This window comes from Pangasianodon hypophthalmus, chromosome 20, assembly GCF_027358585.1.
Source record: "Pangasianodon hypophthalmus isolate fPanHyp1 chromosome 20, fPanHyp1.pri, whole genome shotgun sequence".
Lineage (NCBI taxonomy): Eukaryota > Metazoa > Chordata > Actinopteri > Siluriformes > Pangasiidae > Pangasianodon > Pangasianodon hypophthalmus.
In genome coordinates this window covers 10,962,051-10,976,744 of record NC_069729.1, presented here as the reverse complement: position 1 = coordinate 10,976,744, position 14,694 = coordinate 10,962,051, and the positions used below count along the sequence as shown (strand labels likewise).

Genomic DNA, 14,694 nt, shown 5'->3' with positions numbered 1-14,694 from the left:
TCGCCACAGGAGCCCTGACTGGTGAAGATACAGTGATATAGAATGTAAATATTGTAAATTATACTTTAGCTTTGGCTGTTGATGTAGGTATTTGGATCTGTGGCAATAAGAAAGGAGATGATGTGGGGGAAAATTACTTTTCTTCTCTGGGCTTTCTGGAACCAGTGCTGCTTATTTCCTGCTGTAGTGTGTCATGTGGCTAATATAACATTGTTTTTGAAGCCCAGGATAGCATTACTGAGACTTTCTTAAATGTTTATGTTGACTAAAGGAGTGTTTGGCATAAAGCTAGCATTTAGTGTGTTATTTAGTGTTCTGTGGTGCCAGATTGCATCTGTCAGTGCTTTGGCACAATTTCAGAAGTTACAACAAAACCCAGCCTACATTACACATACATCAAACATGTCAGTGCTTTCATTCTGTGTTAGCTAGTTAGTAGCAGGGGTTAAGTTTAGGGGTAGGAAGAGCTCAGAGCTGGTTTACGTGAATAGTAAGCTGACTTGAGCTCCCATATCTTATTGAAGAAAATCTAACTCATAATATGGCTTAATGGTAATAATACTGATGGTGTAATATAGTTTAATAATGCTTTATAAAAAATGCTTTCATTTAAAAAAAAAAGTAAAATAGATTTGTTCAATCAAGGCAGTTGGTAAAGCAATGTGTTCATCATGTGTTTTTGCTAGAGAGATATTTTTCAGTTTGATGACAAAATAACAAAGTAATACTAAAAACTTTGGCCACCCATTGGATTTGTTTTGAAAACTTCTTTTAATCACAATGATAATGTTGAGAACACATCCTGTTCCCACATTGTTGGCAACTAAGAAATAATTAATGCTCCCCACATCCTGTCTAATTAACCCCTGACAATAAACCAGCTAGAAAAGATGCTTAAAAATCCATCCCTAATGTAGTTCATAACCTTTCAAAATTACTGTCACCAGGAGGAACCAAGCACCATGTCCTCCTAGTATTAAATCCTGGAAATCTCACTCTGGAGAATACTGTCACTGCTGTAAGTACCAAGGCGAGGTAGGCAAGTAGACAGTAGACATGTTTATTACGGTTGTATCAGTGAGATTGTTCTTGAATCGCTGTTTAATCCTTAACTGGAATACATATTTTGCTCAACCTTTTCCTGGCTCCAGTCCTCATCCAGAGAGCGTGAACTACCTCGGACCAGACAGTGAGGCTTAAAGAGCAGTACTGAGGCATGTCAGAAGATGAGGCCTGAATGTTAATTTCATGTTTTGCTCTAATCCTCTGATACCGACACTCCTGTGAGCTGCTTCACTAAATATGAAATAATCTATTGCTGTATGGATTCAATGGCAAACGCACAGCCAGCAAGCTTGCATCTCATATGTTCAATTTGGAATTTGCCTCTCTCTTTCCCCTGAAGAAAAACTTCAAAGCCGACCAGGGCCTTCCTGATATGTTCCATCAATATTGTAATGTGATAGGAATATGGAGCCTGCTGCTTGCTTGAGATAGTAACAGAAGCATGGCTTTCAAAGAGATGGGCAGAAAAGATGATGCACTGTACCACAATATTCATGCAGGCTGCAAGAAGCTGTAATTCTGCAGTTAATCCATGAACATTATTTGCACAGATAGAATCGTATTTGCTCCAGCGTGTCCTCGTTTAAAAACATGGTTGTTCAGGATGAGGGATATCAATCATGAACTGTACTTTGACTGCATTGAAACAGGACAGATGACTGACATTTTAGCTCTGAACCGTTGTGTTTAAAAATGATTCAGTGTTGACGAGGGCTGGGCAACATTGCTTTAAAAAAAAAAAAAAAAAAAAAAAATCTTGATTTTTCTTTCTTTCCTTTTTTTTTTTTTTTTTTTTATTTTTTTTTTTATAACTTTATGAACAATTCTCTATTACGATTTACTTTTTTTTTTTTTGTTCTTACATAATGCAATTGAAACATTACGCAGCCTATTTATAGTCTATAGTATAAGTATTTATTTTATTAGAATGGACTTGTAGATGTGCAAAAATAGTAACAGCACCAGCTATAGCAAAGGATATTAAAAAAAAAAAAACATTGTTTGCACCATTTGCTATAGATGGCACTTTATATAAAAAACCATAGACATATTGCTGTTTGCATTTCTAGACAGATGCTAACTGCATTTCATTGGCTCTGTACTTGTACATTGTACTTTGCACAATGACGAAGTTGAATCTAATCTAATCCTTTCAACTCCGAGTTCCTTCCCCATTTACAGAGTGACATGGTTGCACACAACATCAGAAACAAAGTAAAACTTCTTACCTTTAAATGAGTTATACTGTATATAGCTTTAGATTAATCAAATTACAGACATATTCGTTTGTTAAACCTAAAAAACTGACTATACTGTTCACTGTTTGAGAAAGAAAATGTACATCACTCATCCGAATTAGCTGCCTAGCTTGCTGCTAACAAAATATGAACATAGGGGCGTCCAGTTTCCCTCTTCATCTGTCGAATGTGCTGAGGTCGGAAATTGCATAATTCCAACCGGCAAATTACCACTTAGGATTAGGGATGCATGATGTATTGGCGGCCATATCGGTATTGTCGGACAAATATAAATTTTTAATATTATTGTTATTGGTCTGATAAGAAAATTCGGTTGATAAATTATGGATTTTTTTTGGTTGGTGCCTTCAGCACAACGTGACACGCAGCAGACTATGCATGTGTTAGAAGAGTTTATGCTAGAGAGAAGACTCAGTGCTGACTGTGGGAGTTTTTCACGGTGAAAAAAGAGGACATCAGAATTGCAATTTGCAGCACCTGCCAGTGTGATGTTATGCGAGGAGGCAGTAGAACAAAAAACTTCAATACAAGTAATTTAATAAGTCATCTGAAATTTCACCATCCTGAAATTTATAAAGATTATCAGACGAATGTCACTGCCAAGCAAACAATAGCAGTACCCATTACCAACATTAAGCCAGTACAACAAACACTTGACAGTCCAAGGAAATTCCGCAAGGACAGTGCCAAAGCAAAATCCTTCACATGCAAAGTTATGGAAATGATTGCACTTGAGGACCATGGATTTCGTCGGCTAATTGAATTTATTGAACCTCGCTACTCCCTCCCTAGCCGATGGTTCTCCACTGACGTTTCGCTCTCTGCTTTATACAATGAAGTAGCAACACCTATCCATACACTTTTGAGCAAAAATGTAACTGCTAAGTTTTACTACTGATGGATTGGATTTCTGACGTAAGTCCAGTGAGTATGTTGAGCCTTACTGCTCAGTGGATTGAGGGAAAACTTTGAGATGAGGAGAGCGATGCTGCATGCACAAGAATGCTTAGGGTCTCACACCGCCATAGCGCATGCACATGAGAGCATGTTAGTTCAGTGGAACATAACGAAAGATATGTTGCATGTTGTGCTGCGAGATAATGCCCGAAATATGGCTGAGGCTACGGATTGTGGAATGAACAGTATTGGCTGCATGGTTCATACTCTTCAGTTAACTGTAAATGAAGGAGTTCTGAGCCAGCGCAGCATCTCCAACTGTATGGCAGTAGGGAGACTTTATCCCAAAATTTATGGCACATGCATTTTGATTCTTTACATAATTAATGTTGTCCTATGACTTGTCATTATTTGTGCATATTTTTTTTGTCAGTAATAGATTTTTTCTTTTATAAAGAAAGTTGTGCATAGCAATGTAAAATCAATTTTAAAAGTTAAGGAATCTTTAACTGGTTCAAAGTAGGTTACAGTTGGTAAATGATTTTGGGAAAAGAAAGATCTAGGTGTTTCCTTGCAGTTTCCTTGTTTTCTGCAGTTAAGGTTTTAAAATAAAAGCAGTTGTCCACTGTATATGTTTGCCTTTTGTTTTCGTAATCAGACTCTCAAAAATTTATATCGACCAATATATCGGTTATCGGATTCCAAATATACAGAGTTATCAGTATCGGCCAAAATTTCCATATCGGTGCATCCCTGCTTAGGATGTAATGTAGCATTATATTTTACATAAACTTATTCATCTGACTTTACAAACCTGTACCAATTCCATATCTCTGAAGTGATATTTGAACCTTTCTTTGCTACCAGCTCAGTCTTCTGCAAAGTGCTGCCTGTTTATCTTGGTGGTTTTATTTATATATTTTTATTTATTTATTTTTCCCATTAATAAGCACAGAGTGTTTGAAGGTAGCACAGGCAGTAGGAGGCATCTATCAGGTTAAGGCGGCTGTGTTTTTCCTTCATATTGGTTTAAACTTTTGAATAGCATTTATAGGTGATTTATATCATCTATAGACACACACACACATATATAGTATAGCTAATTGTATAATCACTTTGTCAACCATTTGTTGTAAATTTTTAGTATATTTGTTTTAGAATATTTGTGTGCTCTTTCCTGCCTACTCTCAGGCCACAGCCACACACATACAATTTTTTTAAAAATAGTTTTTACTTGTGTTTTCAAAATATTTCAATCCAAACAAACAGTAAGCCAAAGGCAGAGGGGGGAAAAAAGGGATTTCAAAAATATCATAAGATCGGTTCTATGAATCTGGGCAGAAATTTATCCTAAGGGCTTTCACATAAGATTTTGCAGCTAATTAAAACTATTGCTATGCATCCTCCATTCCCTTCACTCTGAGTGTCTGTGTGCTGCAAGTGTAACTGATTGCCACTCGTTCTCTCTCACCGTGAGCCGTCCTTCACAACTTAGTCGTTATGCTTCAGCACTTTAATGAAAGCAATAACAGTAAAGTGCTTTTCTCCCTATAAGCTATGGTTTGAAGAAGGATGTCTCAGTGTCAGTGAATTGATGCTGAGGTTTTCTGCTAATTTAATCATCTTAGTGTATAGTTGCACTTAACTTCTTGTTTGTAACATTAATTGTTGTTGGCAAGGCCTTTTGAAAATTATTTTACTGGATTATTTTTCCCTTATTTTTTGAGGATTAGTTTTATTGTGCACTATACCTGTTTGTGACTGGTACACTGGTATTACACAGTACTTTGCAGACATTTTCTTTTCATTAGTCGTAGTTGTTTAATGGCATTTTCATCAAGAACACCTCATTGGAAATTAATCTGCTAAATGTGTAATTAACGCATTAGGAGTGCTGCTGTTTTGCCCTGCTTTTCTGACATTGGTTGACCAATCAGCATTTGACCGTAAATTTTTACACATTTGGTTGCCTAATTGTGTTTAGTTTGCTGTTTGATAGATGTTTATAATGGCTCAGGTTCTCATTGAGCCATTTACAGCAATCTGCTGATTATGTCCACGAAGGACATTTCAAGGCCAAGTGGGTTCTGAGCATCTGAGACCTGTGATTCAAGGGATTGTTCTTAAGCTGTCGTCATACCTTAAAAATAAGTTACACTGTTGAGCAGGTGTTAGAAATAAACTACATTAAAGATTACTTTACCTGGGATTAAACCACAGTGACATTTGCATGTTTCTCTGTAGGACTCTGTATAGATACTTAGAGAGCTGTATTGGAACTATACAAGCAATCCTAAATAGATATATTTGTTTACAGGTTGGAATTAACATATGAAGTGCTGTAGATACTATAACTATGAAGTCTGAAATATAGCTGCCCATAAGTAATTTTAAAGGTCCTGATCTTGCCATCTCCCGACAATTGAGATTTTATCACATGTAATATAAAATATTTAAAAACAAAACCCAAGCCTCAGGGTAAGGTATTTCTTTTTGACCAGCTTTTTGAGCTGTTGTTGCCTTTAGCTTTTGTGGACGAGCAGCACTATTGAAAAATAAATTAAACAGCAAGAGTGCAAAGATAAATTATTCAGTCAGGGTCTTGGGTGTTTGGATACGTGCAACCCCAAACTGAGGTGTGCTATTCTCTGCCTGATTATCTGGGAGCAGACCTGACCAGAAACCCAACATTTCTGTGTCTGGTCCTGAGCTGGAGCAATCAATAAAGCAGAGGCTGAGGAACGGGGGTTCAGATGGGCGTTAGCATTTTACCTGTCTCAGCCAAGGCTCAGGAGAAGACCAGGAGAAAGAGAGAGTGAAGGTGGAGAGAAAGACCATGCTCAACGTTCCAGACATACAGCTCCATAAATGTCTTCCTGACATGATGGGCTTACAAATGAGCTCACTAAAACTTTGATGGGCTGAAAAACTTTACATGATGGACAGCACTTGAGTGGAAAACAATCCAATAACTGATTCTTGAAGCCCTCCTCTGGTGTGTGTGTGTGGGTGTGGGTGTGTGGGTGTGGGTGTGTGTGTGTATATATGTCTGACTCTTAAACCTCTCTGATTGTCATCTTTTTCTGTAAAAAAAAAAAAAAAAAAAACTTTTCTGTGTGAACTTTTTACAGTTTGTGTCAAAGTTGTGAATGCTTGGTATAAGGGAACTGTTTCAGAATGCGCTTACTGTACTCCAACACAGTTTGGGCTAATACCGAAATGCTTGTTTTTGTTTATAGGGTTCGTACTGGGCAATCGATACAAATCCAAAGGAGGACACGTTGCCCACACGGCCCAAGAAGAGGCCACGGTCTGGAGAACGGGTGAGTGTGTGTGTGTGTGTGTGTGTGTGTGTGTGTGTGTGTGTGTGTGTGTGTGTGTGTGAGTGAAAGAGAGGATACCATGAATGTTATGGCTGCCTGGAGCATGATTTATTAATAAGTCAAACCATCTTCTGCATGATAAGGTGAAGCCACAATGATGAATGCAGTTACATAAAAAAGCAGCTTGCAAGCATCCAGAATAGCACAGAGGCAAACTGTGTCTGAATGTCTGCGTCAGAGCACATCAGTCTTTGAACCAGAAGAAATATTTTTATCATCAATTAAGCTATTGGTTTTTGAATTTATGACTAATCTAACAATTACTGTCATGTTTAAATTGCTGAAACATTTTTTTAAACCCAGTTTTCTTTCAGTGTAGTCACAACTAAATATCACCTAGCTGAGTTTCCACAACAGCCACTAATCCAGAACAGCACAGGCTAACATGAGTTAGACATAACATCGGAGACACATGAGCCATTCCACCTTTTGTTAAAACCGTTTTTGTTTTTCTTTACAAACAAGGCAAGGGTCATAACATAAATCAAAGAGACTAGTAATTTTGGGGTGTGTGTGTGTGTGTACACAGTGGATATAAAAAAGTGTACGCACCCCTGTTAAAATGGCAGGTTTCATGATGTAAAAAAATGAAACCATGATAAATCATATCAGAACTTTTTCCACACTCAATGTGAAATTACAACGTATAAAAAGTAAATGAAAAAGAATCAGGAACATTTTAGGGAAAAATAGGAAAATTGAAAATCTGTAAATCTGTAGGATTTTCTTCACATCTTTTTGGTTTCATCTGACTTCTGAAGCCACAGTCTGCAAAGAGCTTACAGGGTCCCACTATCGAAAGGTATCGATCAGGAGAGAGGTACAAAAAAATTTTCAAAACATTAGTACCATATAACACCATAAAGGCCATCAACAAGTGGAGAAAATGGAGTGCCACAGTGACATCACCAAGATCAGGACATCCCTCCAAAATTGATTAAAGGACAAGACAAAAACTTAACAGGGAGGCTGCCAAGAGACCTACGACAACATTAAAGGATCTGCAGGAATATCTGCCAAGTACTGATTACTCTCTGTATGTGACAACAATCTCATATTCTTCACATGTCTGGGCTATGGGGTAGGTAGAAGCCCTTTCTCACAAAAAACATCCAAGCTCAACTAAATCACCCCAAACTATGTGGCAAAATGTGTTATGGTCTGATGAGACCAATTCCAGAAGGTATAATAATTCCATAATTCCAAAAGGTGTGTTTGGTGTGGGGGGAAAAAAAAAAAAAAAAAAAAAAAAAAGCACATCACAAAAGCACAAAAGAACACTATACCCACAGTGAAGCATGTTGGTGGCAGGATCATAGCTTAGGACTGCTTCTTTTCAGCCAGAACTGTGGCTTTTATCAAGGTGGAGGGAATCATGAATAGCTACAAATACCAGCTTAACCAAAATGAATGGCTTAACCAAAAGGTCAGTGTTTTTAAATGACCTAGCCAGAGCCCAGACCTGAATCCAGCTGAAAATTTGTGGAGTGACCTGAAGCGGGTCACAGGAGATGTCCTCACAATTTGATGGATCTAGAATGTTTTTGCAAGAAAGACTGGAAAAATATTGCCAAGTCATGATGTGCGATGCTGATAGACTCTTAGCCAAAAAGACTGAGTGGTGTAATAACATGAAAAGGTGCTTCAACAAAGTATTAGTTTAGGGGTGTGTACACTTATGCAACCAGGGTATTGTGAGTTTTTTATTTTTCCTATTTTTCCCTAAAATGTTTCTGATTGTTTTTCACTTAATTTTTCACTTAATTTTTTGAATTTACATTGCAATTTCACATTGAGAGTGACAGAAATTCTGATATGATTTATCTTGGTTTAAATTTTTTTTACACCATGAAAACCTGCCATTTTAACAGGAGTGTGTGGACTTTTTATATCCACTGTGTGTGTGTATATATACATGTGTATGTGTGTGTGTATATATATATATATATATATATATATATATATATATATATATATATATATATATATATATACACACACACACACACACACACACATATACATATATATATATATATATATATATATATATATATATATATATATATATATATATATATATAATGTGTGTGTGTACATGTGTACATACACATGTTTTCCAGTCAGCCAGCAGCACAGTGCATAAAGTTTTGCAGATAGAGGTCAAGAGCTTCTGTTCACATTAAACATCTGAAAGTGGAAAAATTGTGAACTCTGTCACTTGAACTGTCGCATAGTTGTTGGTGCCAGATGGACTGGTTTGAGTATTTCAGAAACTGCTCCTGAGAATTTCACACACAACAGAATGGTGCGAAAAACATAAAAAAAAAAAAAAAAAAAAATCTTGAGTGAGCGACAGTTCTGTTGGTGGAAACGGCTTGTTGAATGGGAGGTCAGAGGAAAATGGCCAGATTGGTTTGTGGTGCCAGGAAAGATATGCCCATGATAGCCTCAGATTCTTGTTTTTGGCTGACAGAAGTGGAACCTGATGTGATCTTCTGCTGTTGTAGCTCATCCACTTCAATGTTTCATGTGTTGTGCATGCTGAGATTCTTTTCTGCTCAGCATGGTTGTAAAGAGTGCTTATTTGAGTTACTATAGACTTCCTATCAGCTCAGACCAGTCTGGTCGCTCTCCTCTGATCTATGGTGATGAACTACAGACCCTCCACACACAACTTTTTTTTTTTTTTTTTTTTTTTTTTTTTGTGCAATTCTGTGTAAACTCTAGAGACTGTTGTGCGTGAAATTCCCAGGAGATCAGCAGTTTATGAAATACTCAAACCAGCCCATCTGGCACCAGCATCCATGCCACGGTTAAAGTCAGAGAGATTAAATTTTTTTCCCCCATTCTTATGTTTGATGTGAACATTAACTGAAGCTTTGACCTGTATCTGCATGATTTTTTTGCATTGCATTGCTGCCACCTTGCTGGCTGGTTAGATAACTGCATGAATGTGCAATTGTACAGGTGTTCCTAATAAAGTGGACAGTGAGTGTATACACCGATCACCCATAACATTAAAACCACCTGCCTAATATTGTGGCTATCTCCCTGTTGTGCCACCAAAACAGCTCTGAGCTCTCGAGGCATGGACTCCACAAGACCTTTGAAAGAGTGCTGTGGTATCTGGCACCAAGACGTTAGCAGCAGCTCCTTTAAGTCCTGTGAGTTACGAGGTGGGGCCTCCTTGGATTGTACTTGTTTGTCCAGCACATCCCACAGATCCTCGATTGGATTGAGGTCTGGGGAATTTGTAGGCCAAGTGAACACCTTGAACTCTTTGTCGTGTTCCTCAAACCATTCCTGAACAATTTTTGCAGTGTGGCAGGGCGCATTATTCAATTCAATTCAATTCATTTTTATTTGTATAGCGCTTTTTACAAAGGTCATTGTCTCAAAGCAGCTTTACACAAACAAAAGTAAAGTGAAGTGTGTGTGTGTGCCGTCTCTGATGAGCAAGCAGGGCGACGGTGGCAAGGAAAAACTCCCTGAGATGGTGATAGGAAGAAACCTTGAGAGGAACCAGACTCAACAGAGAACCCATCCTCATATGGGTTTACACTGCATTATCCTGCTGAAAGAGGCCACTGCCTTTAGGGAATACCGCTACCATAAAGGGGTGTACTTGGTCTGCAACAGTGTTTGAGTAGGTGGTACGTGTCACAGTAACATCCACATGAATACCAGGACCCAAGGTTTTCCAGCAAAACATTGCCCAGAGCATTACACTGCCTCCGCTAGCTTGCATTCTTCCCATAGTGCATCCTGGTGCCATCTCTTCCCCAGGTAAGTGATGCACGAGCTTGGCCATCCACGTGGTGTAAAAGAAAACATGATTCATCAGACCAGGCCACCATCTTCCATTGCTCCATGGTCCAGTTCTGATGCTCACCTGCCCATTGTAGGCGCTTTCAGTGGTGGACAGGGGTCAGCATGGGCACTCTGACCAGTCTGCGGCCAGTCCCCATACGCAGCAAGCTGCGACACCTTTCTATCATAGCTAGCAATAACTCTTTCAGGAATTTGTGCTACAGTAGCTCTTCTGTGGGATCGGACCAGACAGGCCTGCCTTCGCTACCCACACGCATCGGTGAGCCTTGTGCGCCCATGACCCTGTCGCCGGTTCACTGGTTGTCCTTCCTTGGACCATTTTGGTAGCTATGAACCACTGCATACCAGGAACACCCCACAAAACCTCCCGTTTTGGAGATGCTCTGACCCAGTCGTCTGGCCATCACAATTTAGCCCTTGTTAGAGTCACTCAGATCCTTACGCTTGCCCATTTTTCCTGCTTCCAATACATCAACTCCGAGAACTGACTGTTCACTTGCTGCCTAATGATATTTTCTCTCTTCCAAAAATGTTTTCCCCTTACTCAGTGATTTTATGCTAATTTATGGTGCTTTGTTTGTTTGTTTATTTATTTATTTATTTATTTATTTATTTATCAGAACAAACTTTGTTGCGCAAACTTCGAGTTTTGGGTATTTGTTTCTGCCTTTTATCCAGAAGGAGCTCAGATCTAGTTTGCAAAATGCCAACTGGAGGCTGCCATCAGATGCAAGTTCCACAAGATGTGTTTTGCAAATGAATGGGAAGTGCAACATCTGCATCACTGGGGTCTCCTGAAAAAGGATCGCAAATCCATGCATTTCCAGCTCTTGGGTCATTAGGAAAATAATCTGAGAATTTGTTTGATAATTTGGGCAGGTGGTCTTGCACGATTCTTGCACAAGTCAACAGCACATGGGATAATTAGCTCTTTACCAATACTAAATGCTTTCTTAGCACGGGCAATATGAGCAGCAGCCAGGTAACTTGCCTTCAGGGTGCCTTTCGAGGCTGCCTTGAGTGATTCGATTCTATTTTGTTGTTTTTGTATTAGGTCTCGCTTTCATTAAAAAAATAAATAAATAAATCCACTGGTTTACCCAGACATGTTGGATGCTTATTTTGAAGATGACATTCAAGTTGGCTTCATTGACTCGTTGGCCAAAACCTCAGCACACTCGAAACACTGGTTTTTCATCCAGCGTAACCATAAAACCATACTTAATATAGTTCGGGTTATACTTGCTAACGCATTTTGTTGCCTATGATGTAGAAGGAGTTTCTGAATCGACTACATGCAAAAAGATGCATTTTTCCGGACATTGAATTGTGTTCAGACTAGCACGGTGCATGGAGCTAGCTCATACGTAAGAGCAACACTACGTAAACTCGCGACCCAGCAGACAATGAGCTGCGACTGAGAGCAGTGGTTGAAAAATGCTGCAGTAGATGGAGGTCCAGCTTATTGATAAATACACCACATGCAGCCATTTCCTCCATTACCTTCTGCAGCATTTTCTTTTAAGGAAATTCCAATTAACACAGGGAGATTGTTGCCTTTTATTTATGAGCAGCACTCAGTGCAAAGCATGGCTTGGCCACCCTCAGAGCACAGCTTGCAGATCAAGTTGCCTTAGAGGCATCTTGCATCATAGTGAATAAGTGGCAAGGCCGGCTGGGGGACACTAAGAGAAAGAGTTCTGTCAAACTTCAGACTTGACACCCAGACCGCACTGTTCAAAATGCAGAGTTCTGGGCTTCATTAAGTCACTATTGTTAAACCACACGTGCGCACGCACACGCACACGCACACACACTTGCCCTTTGTTGTCCTAAGATCAAAAACCTGTAAATAGTCAATCTTGGGAAAAGAATTGGAAGGAAACTGTGTATCTGTGTGTATCTGTGTGTATATGTATTGTGCATGGGTGCTTGCATGTGTTTGAGTGTGTGTTTGCATTTGTCTGAATCTGTATGTGCATGCATATGCACTCATATTTTCACACTTTGTCTTTTTCATTCCCGCTGTCTCATTTAAATTCTCTGACATTAAAAATTTTGACTTGGTAAAATCTCATTTATGTTTATCATGAATTAAAAATCGCATTGTTGCCAGGCAATCCTCTTATAATAAGCAGTTTGGGAGACGCTGAAGTTATCTTCTTCAGTAGAAGCAGACTATGAAGAGCACTTCTCTTATTCATTTCATTTGAGAATAATTCCAATTCTGCCCTAAATAAAGGTGTTGCTCTCTTGTTATTCACAAGAGCACATCCCTTTTTTTTAATTTATTTATCTGTAAGCACACACGCTCTTGCCTTGACTTTAATTCACCCAGGTAATGTTAAATTGGTCTTCTCAGTCTCAGCTCTGAAAAGAGCTGAAGCTCTTTTTAGTTTTAAAGGCAACCTTTGTTTTCTCTACAGGCTTCCACACCCTACAATCTAGAGTCTGATTCCCTGGGAATGGACTGCATCATTTCTGGAAGTGCCTCTCCGACACTGGCAATCAACACTGTGACTAACAAGGTAGCCACCAGTGCAATCCAAGCCATGTATGTGCCCAATGATCCCTGTTAGGCAGCCACAGAAACTCTTCTTTATGAATATGTTCTGTACTCCATTCATCTTGCGCACACACAGCTTCTGTAACCGTATTCCAAGGTAAAGCACTTATGTTACGACTACTGCCGACTCTTTCCTCTTATACCACAGCAATTTGCCATTACAATGTTTTATTTATTAAAACAATAACATATACTTTTTATTCGTTTGTAGTTACCTTTAATGTTCTCTTGAAGTTAATAAGACAAAAAAGTGCATCTTCACACTGAGAAACCATGTCCTCCATCATAAAGGCAGAAAGCTCCTGCCATACATGTTAAATAAACATCTCTTTACAGAAACGTCACCATATCAGTGATGACTTGTTTTACCCTTGTTAAATAACAGCATGTTTTTTTTAAAAAAAAAATCCATTTATTGTTAGGCGACGATTATGTAGTTCATTTACCATAGAAGTCTCTGTGAATGAACTGTTGCTATAGAAATAATAACGTTAGAACGAGCACATTAATATAGACCTGTGATTTGAATTACAACCAGCAATATTGTCAGAGCTGCCGTTATAGAAAATTAATCAACACTTTCTGACCATCAGAATCAAGAATTCAGCAGCACATTGCTGTAATTTACTTTAATTAAACCAACAAGATTTGTAGATACTATATTGTTTTGGGAAGGAACACCAAGAGATGTTTGTATGTTGGAGATGGTGTGTGACTGATGATACAAAATTAGTGCTTTATGGCACAGGACCTAATAAAGTTGGGTTAACAGTATTTGTCAGAGGTATATTTGTCCCTGAACTTCAAACGTCATGTAGTAGAAAACCACATGCAGCATTTTTTCTTTTTTCCAGGGAAGACAAGTGATTCTCCTGGTCATGTAATTAGTGTGTAGAGAAAAAGTGGGTACTTCACTGTCTAAAAGATGATGCTCTGATGCATTCTTTCATGTCTCTCATCCTTTCTTACTTCAGGTTGAAAGTTTGGACCTCTAATTTTCTCCCTTTTAATTTGTTTTTCTTCTCTTGTGGTATTTGACTTGTGGTGTAAAACTCGCAGATTAAGTTAAGCTGTTTATTTCAACATACCTGTATTATTTATGTGGTAAACACCACTGGTTAACCCCAGTGGCTAATGCATGTTTGTTGGTCTTGCTGCTTTTGTTCTTTTGCTTTACACAAAAACAAATTTGAGTAGGAGACAAAGTCGGGGGGGGGAGTACATCTAGGAGCTGAGGCTCCTTTGAGAGGTTATTTCTCAGTGAGAGGCCTGTAAACAGAGCAGGCCACACCTCTCTCTCTGCTTTGTGCCAAGCCACAGGAATTCTCTCTTTCTCTGGTTTTCCCACCTGCCAGTGCAGGCCGTCAAAAGCACAACTCATTCCAGTCATCGGTCACTCAGCACAACCTCACACCCAGCCTGCTGTCTGCTTTTTAGTCTTCATTTTGATCCTGAAAAAAGCTAGTAACCTTTATTACGCAAACACAAGATGGAAAAAGAATGAATACTATTGAATTGAAACTGAAAAATCTGCTGTCTCTGCACACTCTTCTTTCACCACTCTATTTAAAGCCCAGACAGAGGGAATCTTCTCTCTGGTGTGCACCATTGTTTAAAGCACCTGGGTGGATTTCTCTTAGCTTTCGTAATGTGTGTCTCATGCTGCAGATTAGTCTTCCATGTAAAAGAT

General features: G+C 38.8%; 1 protein-coding gene across 5 annotated transcripts in view; it reads left to right on the top strand.

Moving 5' to 3' along the window:
- Nucleotides 1-14,694, top strand: part of foxj3 (forkhead box J3) — a 95,513-nt gene that overhangs the window by 60,417 nt on the left and 20,402 nt on the right. For 4 of the 5 annotated variants that reach the window (XM_034314127.2, XM_026932569.3, XM_026932568.3 and 1 more), the window contains 2 exons: nucleotides 6,461-6,544; nucleotides 12,865-12,966. In XM_034314127.2, coding sequence (XP_034170018.1) covers nucleotides 6,461-6,544; nucleotides 12,865-12,966 — 186 coding nt within the window. The remainder of the gene's footprint in view (nucleotides 1-6,460; nucleotides 6,545-12,864; nucleotides 12,967-14,694) is intronic. The other variant, XM_053227328.1, reaches the window with a different exon arrangement.